Source organism: Rhinoderma darwinii, chromosome 1 (assembly GCF_050947455.1).
Source record: "Rhinoderma darwinii isolate aRhiDar2 chromosome 1, aRhiDar2.hap1, whole genome shotgun sequence".
NCBI classification, from domain to species: Eukaryota; Metazoa; Chordata; class Amphibia; order Anura; family Rhinodermatidae; genus Rhinoderma; species Rhinoderma darwinii.
The window spans coordinates 549,669,731-549,688,757 of record NC_134687.1 but is presented as its reverse complement, the minus strand read 5'-3'; the positions used below and the strand labels follow the sequence as shown (position 1 = coordinate 549,688,757).

Sequence of the window (19,027 nt, the reverse complement as noted above, 5' to 3'; positions counted from 1 at the left end):
GGATAAAGGAGGGGGGGATTCTGAGAGCTCACTAGAGCGAGGGATTTTTACCCAATTTTGCAGCATAAAGCAATGTGGTTGCTTTACCACATGCAATGCTGCAATTTTGGGAATGGCTCCCTCTAGTGACCAGCAATGGAAAATATTATAAATTAGAATCCAATTGAATCCAATTTATAATATTTTCTGACTCGTGAAAAAAATAAATAAAATTAGAACAATGTTTAATCACCTACACACTAATTGTTTAACTAAAAAAAAAAAACATGTTTTGCTGGCAACACATTCCCTTTAAGGCTGGATTCACATGACCATGTTACGTTCGTAATGGACGGAACGTATTTCGGCCGGAAGACCCGGACCGAACACACTGCAGGGAGCCGGGCTCCTAGCATCATAGTTATGTATGACGCTAGGAGTCCCTGCCTCTCCATGGAACTACTGTCCCGTACTGAAAACATGATTACAGTACGGGACAGTTGTCCGGCAGCGAGGCAGGGACTCCTAGCATCGTACATAACTATGATGCTAGGAGCCCGGTTCCCTGCACTGTGTCGGTCCGGGACTTCCGGCCGAAATACCTTCCGTCCATTATGGACGTAACATGGTCGTGTGAATCCAGCCTAAGGGGTTAATGTTGATGATTATGGATAACAGTTAATGAAAATTAGAATATTCTATAAGCCCAATTTCACAAATGATTTTTAATACCAAAATGTTGGCCTACTGAGTGCTGCCGTTCCTTTCTTCGATTGGTTTGGGGAGCCATGTCATCTGTTGGTGTTGGTCCACTGTGTTATATCAAGCCCAAATTCAACGCATCCGTCTACCAGGTAATTTTCGAGCACTTCATGCTTCCCTCTGCTGACAAGCTTTATGGAGATGCTGATGTCATTTTCCAGCAGGACTTGGCACCTGCCCAAACTGCCAATAGTACCAATACCTGGTTTAATAACCACAGTATCACTGCGCTTGATTGGCCAGCAAACTCATCTAACCTAAACCCCATAGAGAATCTATGGGGTATTGTCAAGAGGAAGATGAGACACCAGACCCAACAATGCAGACGAGCTGAAGGCCACTATCAAAGCAACCTGGGCTTCAATAACACCTCAGCAGTGCCACAGGCTGGTCGCCTCCATGCCACACCGCATTGATGCAGTAATTCATGCAAAAGGAGCCCCGAACAAGTATTGACTGCATATACTGGACATACTTTTCAGTAGGCCTACATTTCGGTATTAAAAATCATTTTGAAATTGGGCTTATATAATATTCACATTTTCTGAGAGACAAAATTTTGGGTTTTCATTAACTGTTACCATAATCCTCAACATTAGAAGAAAAAACCGCTGGAAATAGATCACTCTGTGTGTAATGAATCTATATATTATATGAGTTTAACTTTTTGAACTGAATTACTGAAATAAATTAACTTTTTGATGATATTCTAATTCATTGAGAAAGACTAGTGTGTGTGTGTGTATATATATATATATATATATATAAACTTTTTGGAACAGTCGAAGCAGTTAACGAGAGATTAATTTCCCATTAAAACTCTTTTTATTTATTTTTTGTCCGTGGCCTCGTTGTGTTATAGAGAATTCATTATAAATGCCATCTAGGGCAAGAGGAGTATAATTTCTGTCTGCATCATCATACATTATAATTAGGATAATTGCAGTGAAAGGCAAGACATACATTGTCTGGGAACTGTTTATACACATATCTTAAGAAGAGCAATGAATAGTCTGTTCAGGTGTGATGACATATAATCACTGTCAGATCTGGGAAAGGTGATAACAGAGCGGACCGTTTAATTGTAGCTTCTGTTACAGGAACGCAGTGTAATATTGGTCTTGAGGAGCTTGGCTTCCTCCTGCGAGCCTGACTCTTTATTTATGATCTGACTTGTTTCTAAAATTTATTTAGGATTAAAATAAACAAGAAAAACAAACATCTCTTACTTCACTACTTGAAGCCTCCCTTTTTTTTTCCTTTTGTCTGCATAGGGTATAATAAATTTTTTATAATACAATTATTCTGAACATGTAGTTCCTGTGTCTTGTTGAGCACAACAGGGCTTAGTTGCTATATTGAAGAGGACCTTTCAGCTCTCATGTTTTGTTTGTTTTAGTGAATACTTGTGTTTCCCATGAAATAAAAAAAAATCTCTGGCCTTAGGGCTTATTCACACGACAGGGTCCCGACCGAGCCCGAGTGTCGGCTGATAAAATCGGCAGTTTTTCCCGGCCGGTTTGCATTCGTTTTGCATCCGTTCCGGGCCGGGCATATCTGGACAGTGACATCAGGGGCAACTCCTCAAGGGGAATCCCCATCTGGCCAGCGATTCCACTTCAGGAAAAGCCCCTGTTGTCTGTGTCCATTTCTGGACACTGAACGTTACTGGCTTCGCCTGGTGTGGAATCCCCGGTCACAGAGTGTTCGGGGATTCCGCATCAGGAGTTTCCCCTGATGTCACTGTCCAGATATGGACAGAGACATCAAGCGCTCTGTCCAGGAGCGGAATCCCCGAGCACACGGGGATTTCGCTCCTTCAGGGAGCTAAAGTGGGGCTAGTACATAGCAGAGCAGGGAGATACCTCCCTGCTCTGCTATAGTGGCGTCGCTACAGCAGTAGCAGCCGCAGCAGCTGCTAGCGGCGCCATCGGCCATGGGAGGTGTCGCCGGGCCAGGGCGCTTTTAAAACAAGCAGGGGAAGGGGTCAGTGCTCCCTTCCACCTGCTGTACACCCGGGCCCTGCCACACAGTGTAGAAACTTACCTCCAGCGTACAGCCATTCGTCCGAATGGCATAAACTCCTCCTCCTCACATGCACTCTGCGCTGTGAGGAGAGTGCGAGCGACGGTAGACACGGCCGTCACTCGTGACACATTCCGGTGAAGGCCGTGTATTACCCAGCCCCATAGACTTCTATGTGAGCCGGAATAGGGCATGTCCCTTTTTTTGACAATCCGTTTTTCCCTTACCGTCAAGAAATCGGTCATGTGAATAGTCTTATTAGGGGTCTATTGTTCCTACTGCAGCCGGGTAACAGCCGTTTTATGAACGGCCGTCACCCGGCCGGGAAACCCTGTCGTGTGAATAAGGGCTTATTCACACGATAGGGTCCAAGTGTTAGCCGATAAAAACTGTAGTTTTTCCCGGCCAGTTTGCATCCATTTTGCATCCATTCCGATTCCATTCTGGGGCGTGTTGCCGTTTTTAACGGCCGATTTTGACCCGTTTTGCATCCGTTTTTTTACATTATCCATTTTGAAATCGGATGAATTTGATTTAAATTTGTTGCCACACACAGCCCTCTGTAGATAATGCCACAGCCCCCCTGGTAGGTAATGCCACCCAGCCCCCTTTAGATAATGCCACCCAGCCCCCTCTAGGTAATGCCACCCAGCCCCCTGCAAGTAATGCCACTCAGCCCCCTGGAGGTAATGCCACCCAGCTCCCTGTATGTAATGCCACCCAGCGCCCTGCAGGTAATGCCACCCAGCCCCCTGTATGTAATGCCACCCAGCCCCCTGCAGGTAATGCCACTCAGCCCCCTATAGGTAATGCCACCAAGTCCCCTGTAGGTTGCACCTCCCCCCTCCCTTCCAGGAGAAGTCACTGACTTCAATGTCCATATATGGACAGAGTAGTCACTGACTTCTCCTGGAGAGGAATTCCCGGCCACAGGGTCAGGGATTCCGCTTCAGAATTGAGTGACGTCACTGTGTCCATATATGGACAGTGTAGTCCCTCACTTCTCCTGTAGCAGAATCCCCATCCACAGGGTTGGGGATTCCGCTTCAGAAGTGAGTGACGTCACTGTGTCCATATATGGACAGTGTAGTCACTCACTTCTCCTGTAGCGGAATCCCCGTCCACAGGGTTGGGGATTCCGCTTCAGAAGTGAGTGACGTCACTGTGTCCATATATGGACAGTGTAGTCACTCACTTCTCCTGTAGCGGAATCCCTGTCCACAAGGTTGGGGATTCCGCTTCAGAAGTGAGTGACGTCGCTGTGTCCATTTATGAACAGTGTAGTCACTCAGTTCTCCTGTAGCGGAATCCACAATCCCCGGCCGGGGATTTGGGATTCCAACTCCTACAGGGAGCAAAAAAAGACCGTCCTCCTCACATGCACTCTGTACTGTGAGGAGGAGGAGATAGAGTCCAGTCCTTACCTGCAAACTCTATGAATTAAACTCAGGAATTCAAGTATAAGATTTATTAGGTACAGATCCTATTGATTTAAAATCATGTTTACCTCTGCATGCCATTTTAAGGTATGTTCACACGGCTTATTTTGGGAAAAAACGGCATTCTGTTTTGACGGGCCGTTTTTTTACGTGGCCATTTTGAAAAACGGCCGCGAAAAAGAAGTGCATGTCACTTCTTGAGCCGTTTTTTAAGCTGTTTTTCATTGATTCTATAGAAAAACAGCTCCAAAAACGGCTGTAAAAAATGCAGCGAAAAACGTCTGAATATCAGGAGCTGTTTTCCCTTGAAAACAGCTCCGTATTTTCAGAGGTTTTTGATTTTGTTTGTCACATACCCTAACAATTTAGGCTCTGTTCACATAAGCACTACTCTCCATTCTATCAGGTTTCTATTTCTTTTTGGAATGGATTCTCCCTGCTAGTTCAATGTCTGCACAGAGTTGTGGGTCTTTGGGACAATCCAATCCACTACTTACTACTCCGTTTCTTTTTCTATCCTTTTTTTAATATATTTCTTTCCAAGTATCCATTTTTTTTTTGTCTGTCTGTTCCAGTTATCTTTTCCTATTGTGAAAGTTTTCTAATTGTCACCGGGCCAAGACAAGTTGTTAGTGCGCTGACATTGTGTTTGATGTATAACATGGTTTTAAGACCCCATGAATGTACTAAGACATCATCTTTGTCCCAATATGTTCTTCTTTTGCCCGTGATTGCTCTAGTACTTCTGTTAATTTTTTTTAAGAAAACCAATAGAGCCTTTTAAAATAACATTTTGTTACCAAAATATCCTATTGATTACAGAAACTGGGGAAATTCATTTTAAATCCCCATGCGCCATAGTTCAATTGCTCCTAGATCTTAATCTTTATTGTGGATATAGCAGCCAATTCTTCTTTTAATTAAATTGAACATTCTATAGCCGCTTTGCCTTCCAGACTACAACATGAAATTGTATTATTTGTACGTGTGACACTAGATGGAAGTGTCTGCAGCATTTTACTTAGCAATCATTCTATGAACAGGCTTGTGTTAGACCCAACATTCCTGAATGAATGCTGTGTTTTACTTGCAGCACATTATATGTTATCTGTGACATGTTCTTTCTTTTTTTCCCATCTTTCTGAAGGTTTTAACAATATGGAAAGGATGTGCGACAAAGAGTTCATAATACGCAGGGCAGCTACAAACCGGGTATTGAATGTTCTTCGTCACTGGGTGTCAAAGCATTCACAGGTATTTGCAGAACGACGTGTCAGGGTCACTTTGATTGTATCTGCCGCTTTTGTTTAGAAACGTAACTGAATGTTGCATTGAGCTTAGTAACCAAAACCATCCGAATTCCATTAAAAATGTTGCTTATGTTTAATGTTAATTATAGGACATTGTGTCTTCTGATTATGACCAGACCACAGGACATGATCATGTAATGCTCTAGGGCCATATTGTAGGATATACAGAGTCTGATTATACGGATATAATTAAAAGGGGTTGTCCGACATTTGCACATTTCCCCAAAATTCCTCTAACATGTAAGAGATCGGAACATACAGAAAAATTCCTCCGGTTCTGTGTAAGGCTCAGTTCACACTAGCGTTACTATACGTTTACCTCTCTTCCATCAGAGGAAGAGAGGATCGAAAGATTAAACTGAAAGCAACGGTTCCGTTAGAATTACCATTGATGTCAATGGTAATTCTTTTGTATCAGTTGCTTTCCGTTTGTCTCCGTTCGCTAGGTTTCTGTTTTTTGAACGAAAACAAAAGGTCTGCAGACTGCACTTTTGTTTCCGTTCAAAAAAACTGAAACCTAGCGAACGGAGACAAACAGAAAGCAATTGAAACAAAGGAATTACCATTGAAATCAATGGTAATTCTAATGGAACGTTGCTTTCCGTTTAATGTATCGATCCTCTCTTCTTCTGACGGAAGACAGGTAAACGTATATTAATGCTAGTGTGAAAGAAGCCTAAACAGGTGAGCCCATAGTGAAAAGAGTATTAGTACAGCAGGTTGCAGGCACATTGTTTGTTCCTGGTGGCATTTAGATAGAATGAATTTAGATACTATTCTATACCAGCTTTCATACTTGACTACATCATTGAACATTTGGCTGTATTGGGAATTCAGGGGTGAATACTGGTTCTTTATTGCATATCTGGGAAATGAATTCAATGCATCAGAGGATGCCAAGAAGTTGTGGCCCCCTGGGATCTGTAAGTCGCTGTGTGAGCGTCAGTCCAGCATGCCGTCAGTCTGATTAATTAGATATGCGTTTCACTGGTTGTGCCGGGTAATGACGGCTTCTCTTGCTTTCATTTGCTCTGTGATGCATTTATACATTTAAGTCCTGGAAGTTATAAGCCGCCGTGTCACATCTCTTATCACGTTAGAGTGCTATTAATGTGACAAGGCCTCTTGGCTTTATATTCCTTTCAAGGATGTTACATTTGCCTAGAATTGTAAATGTACTGTTCATGTGGTAGAAACACAGACAGCTGCATCCTAGTATCTCTGCTAGCTACTATTTAATGTGTATGTACCTTTATCATTTTTTATTTTATCTAAATAGATGCAATTCTGTGCTGATGAATGCCATAACATATCTTTACAAGGCTTGTAGATCCATTTTTTTTTCATACATTTCTCCAAATCTCCTTGCTTCACTTCGTACAGTCAAAGTTTCAACGAGTTGTCCAGTTTAGAAAACCTATTTTAAATACCCTATTAGGGCATCCCCTCATTTGGGACTTCCATCAATTAGCTAGAGCGGAGAGCAGCTAAAAAAAGCATCTCTCTATCTCCGGAGGACCCAGCACATCCATGCAACACACAGCCTGTTTATTTCATTGGGCATCATGCAATTCTTCATGTAACCTGTGGTGGCACTGCAGGGGAACTAAACACTTGCTACTAGGTTCCCCCACAGATGAAATCTTATGGCAGGAGGACCCAACAGTGGGACACCATCTGATGATGATAAATGATAAAATAGCGATCACTAGGGGGAGCTTGCTGAATATGAATTTATACAACTTCCATTGAGCTCAATCATAAATGCATCTTCAGTAAGTTCCTCCTAGTGGTTGCTGCAGGCATACAAAATGTTATGATTTCAAGGGGTTGTCCTCATTTGACAATCCCTTTTGGTCAGAAGCTGATCACAGGGTGTCCTGCTGTTGGGACCAGCAGCCATAAACTGTAATCTGTGGGGCAAGCCAGCAGCAAGTGTTCGTTCCCTTGCAGCAGCACCCCAGGTTGTAAGGTAACATTTTGGAAGCTTCAGAACGCTTTCTAATTCCAGTGTGAGGAACCATGTGAAATGCAGTGATCTAGGGAACTGTCTCATCATTTGCCACATTTGCATGAGTGGAATTGATAATTTTTCCAGTACCAGTACTGAACACAAAGGGGGGAATTTAAAGCTGGCGTTTCATACACCAGTCTTAATGGAAAGAAAATTAGAATATGATACAACACATTTAGTAAGACACGAAAGCCTCTTAATAAATGTGTCACATCATTTGGCCGGTTGTGCCCCACAATTGTGGCACAAAGAATGTGGCCGTCCGCAATCCGTTCCCCCCCCCCCATCGGCCATAAAATAAAAAAAAACATACTCACCTGACCGCTTCTCCCCTCCGGCCCCCTCAGCATTTCAGCGCGGCTCATACAGGATCCTAACACTGCCTGGAATTGCAAGAACCGCGTCATGCTGAGGAGACCTGATGGGCAGCAGAGAAGTGGTGAGGTGAGAATTCATTTGTTTTATTTATTTACATTTTTTTAATTTAATTTTCCGATGGAGGGTTGGGGGTTAGGTCCCAATCAGGGGATTCATGAGCCTCTACCTTCCTATGCCCAACAGAGTGAAATCTAGGCCAACTAAGAGCTGGCGTAGATTTCCACTTCAATTTATGTCCGTTTTCTGGTGTAAATTATAATAAATTTGTTGTGCTGTTGTGACCACGCCTCCTTTTGCAAAGTCATGCCTCCTTTCCATAAAAGTGGCGAGGGCGACGTAAAAAGGCAACATTTTTGGGCCCTTTTGCGCCTTTTCCATCACAGAAAACTGGTGTAGAAAGATTGATGATTTCCCCTAAAAAAAAATGTTCAGCAAACACTGAACAAAGAAAAGCTGAGAAGTCTTTTCGCCATTGTACTCATTGCAAACAACGGCACAGATTTACATCATTTGTGAGGTCTGAGAATCATCAGCTGCCATTGTCTCTGTTTGTCATGTTGAGATAAATCGTACAGCTGTAAGTTATTATATTGAGGAGATCATGTAAGGACGTCTATTGTCCAATGCATAAGCTGGTGGTGACACATCTGTTCATTATTGGACCCCTATTGAAGGTTATTTGTTAGCTGGTGGCTAAAGAAATACAATGCAAAATGGCACTTTTGCAAATCAACTCTGCTCAGTATTTATTTATTTTTTTTAGACGTTGCTTTACGTCTATTAAATATTATTTTAAAGTTATGTATCTGTCATACTTGTAGATGAAGACTTTGCAGTGAGTTCACACTGAGTATTTTGCAGGCAGAAAATTCTGCCTCCAAATTCCGTTTCATCTGCCTGCACGTCGTTTTCCACGTTTTTTTGCTTGCGCCCATTGAGTGCCACGGGCAAAAACGCAGCGAAATACGCTTTCTCTGCCTCCCATTGATGTCAATGGGAGCTCGGAGGCATAAATGCCCGAAGATAGGGCATGTCGCTTCTTTTTACCGCGAGCATTTTTTACCGCTCGAGGTAAAAAAACGTGTCCGCCTCCCATTGACATCAATGGGAGGCATTTCCGGCCTTTTTTTGTGCGTTTTCCGATGCGGTTTCCGCGTCAAAAAACGTGTAAAAAAACTAAGGGTCAGTTCACATGGAGTTTTTTGGCGCTGATTTTGACTCGGAAACAGCACCAAAAACACGGTTGAAATCGCCCCCTATTGATTTCAATAAAAGGCAAAATATTTTTTTTTCCGCATCGCTAGTTTCTGGGTGTTTTTGCGCCTTTTATTGCATGCGGTCTTTTCAATAGCTTCAATGGCTGTGGGTGAAAAACGCAGCAAAAACGCAGAAAAGAAACGCAGGCAGTTCAAAATCTGCCTCAAATTTCCTGAAGGAATTCTGAGGCAGATTTTTTCTGTCTACAAAAAACTCAGTGTGAACAGGGCCTAATACTAACTAGATTCCAGTAACTACAGTGCACTCTTCCTGGTCCTAGAGATTAAGGCTACATTCACACGAGCCTATCAGATTCACGCGCTTGAAAAACAGTGTGCTTTGCGAGGGGCATGCGTTATTCACGCATTCGCAAAGCACATTATTATTTTTTATTATTTTCAATTGAATTGATGCGTAAATCACGCACAGCACATGGATGTGCATCCGTGTGCTGTGCGTGATTTTCACGCACCCATTGACTGAAAAATGCACCAATATAGGACATGCAGTGAGTTTTACGCAACGGACACACACTGCATAAAAACTTCTGCATGTGTGAATGACCTCATTATAATCAGTGGGTCGGTGTGCTGTGCGTGATTTTCATGCACACGGACGGGTTTTACGCTCGACTGAATGACCCCTAAAGGTTACAACTGGGCGGCGATTCTGAGTACTTATAGGGTTTGTCACTCTACATAGGATTGAATGAGTGAAACAGGGCTAGGGACAGTGTTAATTCTCTGTTGACTTATTTCATGGCCACAGATGGGTTAAATTGTGCCATTTTTATTTTTTTTATATTGCCCCTAATAGTACATTTCCATGTATACAATAAACATTTCCCAAAAGTGCATTTTCTGGCTTTTTTATTGCCATACAGATGGTTTTATAGGGCCCTATTATGTATATTTACTGGTCAACTCCACTTAGCTCTGTAATTGTCTATAAGCATTGGAGAACTACATTGAGAGGATATATAGGGCCACTGGTACAACTCAGTTTGTGTTGTAGTATATACAGGTGTATGGAGCAGCACTGCAACAAAGACAACCACGTAATGTCAACATATGTCTCATGGGACTATACAGTCTATGGGCTAAGTCACCAGCAAGTGCGGTTAAATATATTCGACTCCCCAGTAGTAATAGAAACTCCGAATATCAGATAAAGCACAAGAGAAAGAAAGAGTCAGAAACTATCAATAAATGTAAATTTGCCAAATGGCATAGAAAAATATATATTTTATTGGACAATACAAGTAACACGATTAAAAATAGACTACAAATCAAAATAGACTGTATATCTCCAAAAGTATGGGAGAGGAACATGGGTCATAGAGGTAAAACAGTACAAACAACAGTTTATATCAGTAGTTCTAAGCGGTTTGCAAGAAATAGATACAGAGGAAGCGAGGGTTAGTTACAGCCATGCACAGTGTCGCTACATATCAGCAAGAGCGATTAATCTAGTAACAGGCATGAAAAGGATAAGGAACACAATAGTAAGCAGAGAACGTCTCCGTGAGACCAGACCTGCTGTCTAAGTAGACGTAAGTGTTTTGCAGCTAAACCTGTCGCAAGCTCAGAAGAGTAAATGTATCAATCAACATTCGTATATTTTAAAATTGCAAAAGAAACACCGCTAGTACTGACCCATATCGTTCCAAGGATGTGATGACTCCCAAAAGGTGGAGAAACCCCAACGCGCGTTTCGCGTAGATGGCTTTTTCCCCTTGAAAAAGCCCTTGAAAAAGCCATCTACGCGAAACGCGCGTTGGGGTTTCTCCAACTTTTGGGAGTCATCACATCCTTGGAACGATATGGGTCAGTACTAGCGGTGTTTCTTTTGCAATTTTAATTTTTTTTACCTCTATGACCCATGTTCCTCTCCCATACTTTTGGAGATATACAGTCTATTTTGATTTGTAGTCTATTTTTAATCGTGTTACTTGTATTGTCCAATAAAATATATATTTTTCTATGCCATTTGGCAAATTTACATTTATTGATAGTTTCTGACTCTTTCTTTCTCTTGTGCTTTAAAAGACAACCACGTGCAAAGCTGTAAAGGAGTGACCTCTCCTTATGGACAATGAAAAATAGGCAGCGAGGAAGCAGCACTCCAAACAGAACATTGATTTATTCATTATATATATTGATTTATTCATTATATACTGTTTATTAAATAAGTATTCCTGATTTACACACCTATGGCATATCCACAGAATATGTCATAAATGTGTGATAGGTTCAGTTCCCACCTCACTTGCTCTGCTGTTTCCGAGATTATTCTGAAAAGGTAGATTATTTTTTTTTTTTTTAAAAACAGTTCAAGGGAAGGGTGGAGTAGTTGCCCATTGGTACCAGTCAGGTTGCTGCTGGCATTTTCCATAGTACAACTGAGAAATGAGGGTATGTTCACACGCAGAGTCAAAAACGTCTCAAAGTACGGAGCTGTTTTCAAGAGAAAACCGCTCCAGATTTTCAGACGTTTTTTTGTGCCACTTGCGATTCTCACAGCGTTTTTTACGGTCGTTTTTGGAGCTTTTTTAATAGTCTATGGAAAACGGCTCCAAAAATGTCCCAAGAAGTGTCCTGCACTTCTTTTTCGTTAAAAAAACGCACCAAAAACGCTCCGTCGGAACAGAACGCCGTTTTCCAATTGAAATCAATGGGCAGATGTTTGGAGGCGTTCTGCTTCCGATTTTTCGGCCGTTTTTCAGGCGTTTACGGACAGAAAAACGGCCGAAAATAGGCCGTGTGAACATACCCTTAGAGTTAAAATCTTATTGACAGCTGTCAACAGCAATTCTACTTTTCCCTTCACCTAGTATTTCTAAATCACTCCCAGGCCACTTTTAGTTGTATGCATTTTGCAGGAGTTCAAGCTTCTGTATTATCTTTTGATCCGTTTGAATTTTGTGTCACCTAAATGCTGACCACACAAGAAAATGGTGACAGCACCCTGTTAACACCAATGCCACCTAAACACTATAAATAAATATGCATTGCTGCTGAATCTACTTACAATAGTTAGCGCACATTTTGATCAAATTGTTTGAGCCCATCTGCCACGACAAGGCGACCTTTATCGCTGCACAAACACCCAGAACTGGGACTAAGCCTACATATGCTTAGGGATGGTAGGATCCAGCATTAAATTAATTAAAATCACCCCGGGCAGAATGGGGGGAGTGCAAGATCAAAAATGGAGGCAGTCACCAACACCACATATACAGTTAGGTCCAGAATTATTTGGACAGTGACCCAAGTTTTGTCATTTTAGCTGTTTACAAGAACATATTGAATATACAGATATAAAATCAATATGGGCTTAAAGTGCAGACTCTGAGCTTTAATTTGAGGGTATTCACATCCTAATTTGAGGAAGGGTTTAGGAATTACAGCTCTTTAATATGTAGCTGCCTCTTTTTCAAGGGACCAAAGGTAATTGGACAATTATCTCAAAAGCTATTTAATGGGCTGCATGGGCTATTCCCTCGTTAATCCATCATCAATTAAGCAGGTAAAAGGTCTGAAGTTGATTCCAGGTGTGGCATTTGCATTTGGAAGCTGTTGCTGTGAACCCACAACATGAGGTCAAAGGAGCTTTCAATGCAAGTGAAACAGACTATAGTTAGGCTGAAAGAAAATGAAGAAATCCATCAGAGGGATAGCACAAATGTTAGGAGTGGCCAAATCAACAGTTTGGTACATTCTTGAAAAAAAAGATCGCACTGGTGATCTCGTGAACTCCAAAAGGCCTGGACATCCACGGAAGACAACAGTGGTGGATGATCGCAGAATCCTTTCCATGGTGAAGAAAAACACCTTCACAACATCTACTCAAGTGAGGAACACTCTCCTGGAAGTAGGCGTATCAGTATCTAAGTCTACCATAAGGAGAAGACTTTATGAGAGCAAATACAGAGGGTTCACCACAAGGTGCAAACCATTAATCAGCCTCAAAAATACAAAAGGCCAGATTAGACTTTGCCAAACAACATCTAAATAAGCCAGCCCAGATCTGGAACAGCATTCTTTGGACAGATGAAACTCAGATCAACCTGTACCAGAATGATGGGAGGAAGGCAGTATGGAGAAGGCTTGGAACGACTCATGATCCAAAGCACACCCCATCCTCTGTAAATCATGGTGGAGGCAGTGTGATGGCATGAGCATGCATGGCTGCCAAAGGCACTTGGTCACTGGTGTTTATTGATGATGTAACTGAAGACAGAAGCAGCCGGGTGAATTCTGAAGTGTTCAGGGATATACTTTCTGCTCAGATTCAACCAAATACAGCAAGGTGGATTGGACGTCGCTTCACAGTACAGATGGACAATGACCCAAAACATACTGCGAAAGAAACCCAGGAGTTTTTTAAGGCAAAGAAGTGGAATATTCTGCAATGGCCAAGTCAATCACCAGATCTCAACCCGATCGAGCTGCATTTCACTTGCTTAAGACCAAACTTAAGGCAGAAAGACCCACAAACAAGCAACAACTGAAGACGCTGCAGTAAAGGCCTGGCAAAGCATCACAAAGGAGGAAACCCAGCGTGTGGTGATGTCCATGGGTTCCAGATTTCAGACAGTCATTGCCGGCAAAGGATTCTCTACAAAGTATTAAAAAAACAAAACATTTTATTTCTGGTAATGTTAGTTTGACCAATTACTTTTGAGCCCCTGATATGAGGAGGCTGTGTAGAAAAATGGTTGCAATTCCTAAACGTTTCACAGAATATTTTTGTTCAACCCCTTGAATTAAACCTGAAAGTCTACACTTCAATTGTATCTCAGTTGTTTCATTTCAAATACAATGTGTTGGCGTGCAGAGCCCAAATCATGAAGATTGTGTCACTGTCCAAATAATTCTGCACCTGACCGTATGTAATACACAAGAGACACAAAAGTTTGATCAGCACATTCCAGCAAAATGAAACAAAACGTGTATATAGGTGCAAGAACGCCTGTTACTGCAAAACAATACAGTACACAAGAAAATGGCGACAGCACACTGCGAACACTAATGGCACCTAAACACTGTAAATAAATAAATATTCATTGCTGCTAAATCTACTTACAATAGTAGGTTCCTAGCGCACATTTTGATCAAATTGTGTGAGCCGACCTAAAGGCTGAGTTTACACGGGCGGATACCCTGCATAATAGCTGTTAGCAGGCCGGACTCCTGGGATGACGTCTCATCCCAGGAGACAGGCTGCAGCCAGTGATTGGCTGCAGCGGCAGTCACATGGGATGAAACATCATCCCAGGAGGCCAGCCCGGTGACGTCATCAAGGCCGGCCTCCTGGGATGATGTTTCCTCCCATGTGACCGCCACTACAGCCTGTGATTGGCTACAGCGGTCACATGGGATGAAAGGTCATCCCAGGATTTACAAAATACTGCTAGGAATGTAGGTTCACATAAAGATATTGAGTAGTGTAAGTCAAACACTGTGAGGTATCGCTGTGTCTCTGGCATGTGATTAATATAAACCAGAAACGCGCAAGACCAAAAGACAGCTTCAAAGAAAGTCTATTGTAATTTATAGATTGTCATGTTTTTACATGGCGCTTTATGGGGAGACTTTACAAAGTAAATAACGGATGGTGGGCAGACACTTTACAAGCAAAAATAAAAAATAGGCCATTTTTTTCAATATTTTGTTTCAATTTTTTTTTAAAAAAACTACCTGTAAAAGGCAAATTTTTATGTTCTTGACTGTGATCTAGTTCATTTTTTGTGATGCTGGTGCCATCTACTGGTCATTTTATAAATTACATTATATAATTCAATGCTTCGAAGAAAGCATCTCACACCATCACATTGGTTTGTACTCTACCATATTTTCTCACATACTGAAACAAGCTGTACATAGTTTATTTTACTTCTAGTTGCTGCGTCTACTCAATACTATTATTACTGTACTTTTATTAATCCCATGCAGTACAATAAATTAACATTGCTGTGTTTACCCTCAAGGATTTTGAATTGTATCATGAAGTGAAAATGAATGTAATTAATTTGTTGGAAGATGTTTTACGTGACCCTGATCTCCTACCCCAGGAAAGGAAAGCAGCAAGCAACATACTAAGGTAAAGTACTAAGTGTAGAAGTCAGTTGAAGTAAAAAATGTTTTGCTGCCTGTGAAAATGATCAAGACTATTGCCAAATTACAAGTTATTTCTTATGCGGGGATGTCAGATGTCTTGGATAATCGGCTCCTAGTCACATTATGATGTCCAGAGTTATGTTTTTTATCACTTCATTACTCTGTCTCTGCCCTGTCCTGCTCTTCCATCAACTACCATGCCATAATGATATGTTCCACATGTCTGCGCTAGGAGTTGCCCATTCTGACCTCTAATTGGCATCAATTGTGCTTATCTAGCTACCATCAAATGTATCCGGTGGTGTTCACTGTGTCAGATACCTTCCATCTTGTCATGCAATCTATGCCTTTCATGCGTCTTGCATGGCACCAGACACAATTTCTATTAGTGTAATATCTAGATACCCTAAACTAGTGTAGTCCTTACACTGATAATTATTAAATGGCAGTTCCCCATATTGTGTTATTATTTCATGTTACAGATGTGTCCACCATTACCTTTGCTTGAATTTGGTTAAGTACTCAAATTTCTCACGGAACAAATTCAATACAACATCGCGACATGCTACAAAAACCCTTGACAGGTTGCAATTCACATAACAACCACTGGATGGCTACACATAGTCACGAGATTTCTGTGCTATATGTGTCTGAGTATTGCAAAATCATTCTTTTTTTCAAAGCTGGCTATCTCGCACCACACATCATACATATATATATATATGTATAGCGCCGATCTCCTTATGTAGGCAATAGGCCACTTATAATGTGGTGACAGAGCTTTACCAGACACAGTGATCCTCACGTCCGTGCAATTTTTTTTGTATAGCAGCTCAGCACTTTTGTACTGTATACTTACGCAATGTGGCCATGAAACCATGCATTTTTAGTGCATTTTTAAACCATTGCATACTCAGAGTCGCAATTTTGTGGTGGTTGCAATTTTATTCATATTTGACTTCGTAGACTTCATAGGTCGACAGGTAATAGGATAGTTGTTCTAGGGTTTTGTTTTTACGTGGTAGTTGTGTGGCTTCCTACTGCAGTTCTACCAGCACATGTGAACTTACCTTCAATTGTATATCACATGCATCCCACTACTCATAGATTACTGCTTTGACCCTCTGATCCATCTGGACATCAATCTTTATTATGCTAGTGAAGCCTGTGTTATTATAGACATTGGGACCACTACTGTTTATAATCGCTGTCTTGCTTGTCATCAGTGCCCTTTCTCAGGATGAACAAGATGACTGTCACTTGACCATGGGGGACATCATTGCTATGGTGAGTGCAGTTATGTATTTATAGATTGAATACTGTGTTGTCAGTTCAGTCATACCCGTTTATTCCATTATGTCCATTTAATGATTGTCTAATGAACACTTAGGCCAGATTCACACAAACGAGTGCAAACTCTGACATGAAAAACAAACGTTTCTGAGTTGCACCCGTGCGGGTTCCGTTTTCACGGATCCCCATAGACTTATGTCTACCGAGGGATCCATGAAAACTGAAAAAAATAGGACATATTCTAATTTTCAACAGAATCTTCACACATTCCATTGAAACAATGGCCGTGTGAACGTCCCCATTGAAATACATGCGTCCATGTGACAGCCGTTGTTTTAATGGCCGTCACACGGACATATACTATGGTCGTCTGAATTTTGCCTAAGGCTTTTATTGCAGGTGCCTAAAGGGAGGCCCGAGTCTACAGCTGCTGACAGGTCACAGTTTATATACAGTACACTGGAGCATGTGCCTGTATGATTATTATCTATGGTGCATTATAAAATGTGTATGTCTTTTGGCATATCTTTTATTGGCATATGTATGAAGGCTATGCATATATGAAATGACCAGTTATGTTATGTGATATGCAACCTGCATATACTAGCATAGAAGCCAAAACGAAATATAAATATGGTTAATATGGCAGTAAGAGATCGAGAAAGGCCTTGGTTTGAGTCCAGCTAAGATGGAGGTTGTTAGGCATTGTGTAGCAACCAGACTGTCAGACATGACTAGATTGGGACCGAAGATAAGGAGAAAAGTTGTTTGACAGCAGTCAAGTCACATCATTCCCCATTTCTGGCTGCATTATTAATCAGATTTTTCCAGTATTTAATTGTCCTTGGATCTCTGTTAAAACCCCTCCCAAATAGGCTGGATTGACATCTCTTTAGAGGGAACAGTGGATGACGCAGGGGGTGTCAGAGATGTCAGGCCAGCCTAGTTGTGAGGGGTTGCTGCCAAAAAGCAGGGCACTTACCTGATGATGAAATTCCCAGCAGACACTTCGAGACTAATGTGCATACGGCACAGGATTTCTTAAAATTTATTTTTCTGAAGTATGCTATATTACTGCTGCTTTACATGAATATGTCCTGAAATATCCCTCGAGCCATGTAGGGCAGTTATAGAGGTTTGGGGTCATCAGAACTGATGTCAGGCTCCCTTTAATTTTAGAATAATACTTATTGCTTTTGTTACCAATTGCACAGAATGTTAATAAACTGATGTGTTTTTTTTTTCGGTGCAGTCAGAAGATCCCCCTACAGAATGTTTGGATACGTTATCAGCAATGGAACTAGCGGAGCAAATCACACTTTTGGACCACATAGTGTTTAGGAGCATACCGTATCAGTAAGACATTATTATTATACCCTGAATATTTAGAAAAGTGTATTCTGTATGCATCTGACTCTTTATCTTGTTTCCAGGGAATTTCTTGGCCAGGGGTGGATGAAGCCAAATAAAAGTGGAAGGACACCATTTATAATGAAAACCAGCCAACATTTCAATGATGTGAGTATCCTTTAAGATATTGTTAGAAATTAAGCATTAGCATAACTCTATTAATCACGTACTAGAAAATGCATTAGTCCTTTATCAGGGGCTTCAAATCAAGTACTATTATCTGGAGAAGTTCTTTTAGGGTTCTTTACTAATAGGAAATGCTGCTTCAGAGGCTTGAGTGTGGACTGGGTGAAACTTGTGGATACCCCGTCCTAGTTCTTTTTCTGAGCAGACATCTTGGTGTTTACATAGATTGTGTAACAGCCCAGTAAATGCTCAGCGGCAGCATGGGGTCTCTATATCAGAAACTTCCACTTCGTCTCTATTGCAGCGTTATTTTATATTAGTACAAAACCTCCTTAAACATTGGAGCTAATTGGACCAATAATAGTTTAATGTTAACCCGTTAGTCACCGCCAATACGCCAATACGCCTTTTCACGGTGGCCACTAATGGGCTTTATTCTGATGCATAAGCCTTTTTACGGCGCTGCATCAGAATAAATAAACAGAGCAGGGAGCCGTTAAATCTCCCTGCTCTCAGCTGCCAGATGTAGCTGAGGGCTGGGGGCGTCCCTGCTCGAACAGGTGAGATTGATATAAGCATCAATCTCACCCGTTTAACCCCTCAGATGCGGCACTCAATAGCGAGCGCCGCATCTGAGTTGTTTTGAAGAGAGGGAGCTCCCTCTCATCCCACCAACACCTGGCGATAAGATCGCCAAGTGTCTGTGTCTGTGTCTCCGATGGCAGCCGAGGGCCTAATAAAGGTCCCCAGGTATACCTGTAGAGAATGCCTGCTAGGTCATGACGGAGGCATGGCCTAGCAGATTCCTGTCCGTTTTACATGGACAGGCAGTAATACACTGCAATACAAAAGTATTGGAGGATCGCATATTAAATTCCCCTAGTGGGACTAGTAAAAAAGTTTAACAAAGTT

At 41.6% G+C, this 19,027-nt stretch overlaps 1 protein-coding gene across 3 annotated transcripts in view; it reads left to right on the top strand.

Annotated features, from left to right (window-relative positions):
• Window positions 1–19,027, top strand: part of RASGRF2 (Ras protein specific guanine nucleotide releasing factor 2) — a 296,181-nt gene that overhangs the window by 260,109 nt on the left and 17,045 nt on the right. For all 3 annotated transcript variants that reach the window (XM_075837752.1, XM_075837761.1, XM_075837744.1), the window contains 5 exons: window positions 5,353–5,459; window positions 15,157–15,269; window positions 16,513–16,573; window positions 17,832–17,935; window positions 18,013–18,097. In XM_075837752.1, the coding sequence (XP_075693867.1) occupies window positions 5,353–5,459; window positions 15,157–15,269; window positions 16,513–16,573; window positions 17,832–17,935; window positions 18,013–18,097 (470 nt within the window). The remainder of the gene's footprint in view (window positions 1–5,352; window positions 5,460–15,156; window positions 15,270–16,512; window positions 16,574–17,831; window positions 17,936–18,012; window positions 18,098–19,027) is intronic.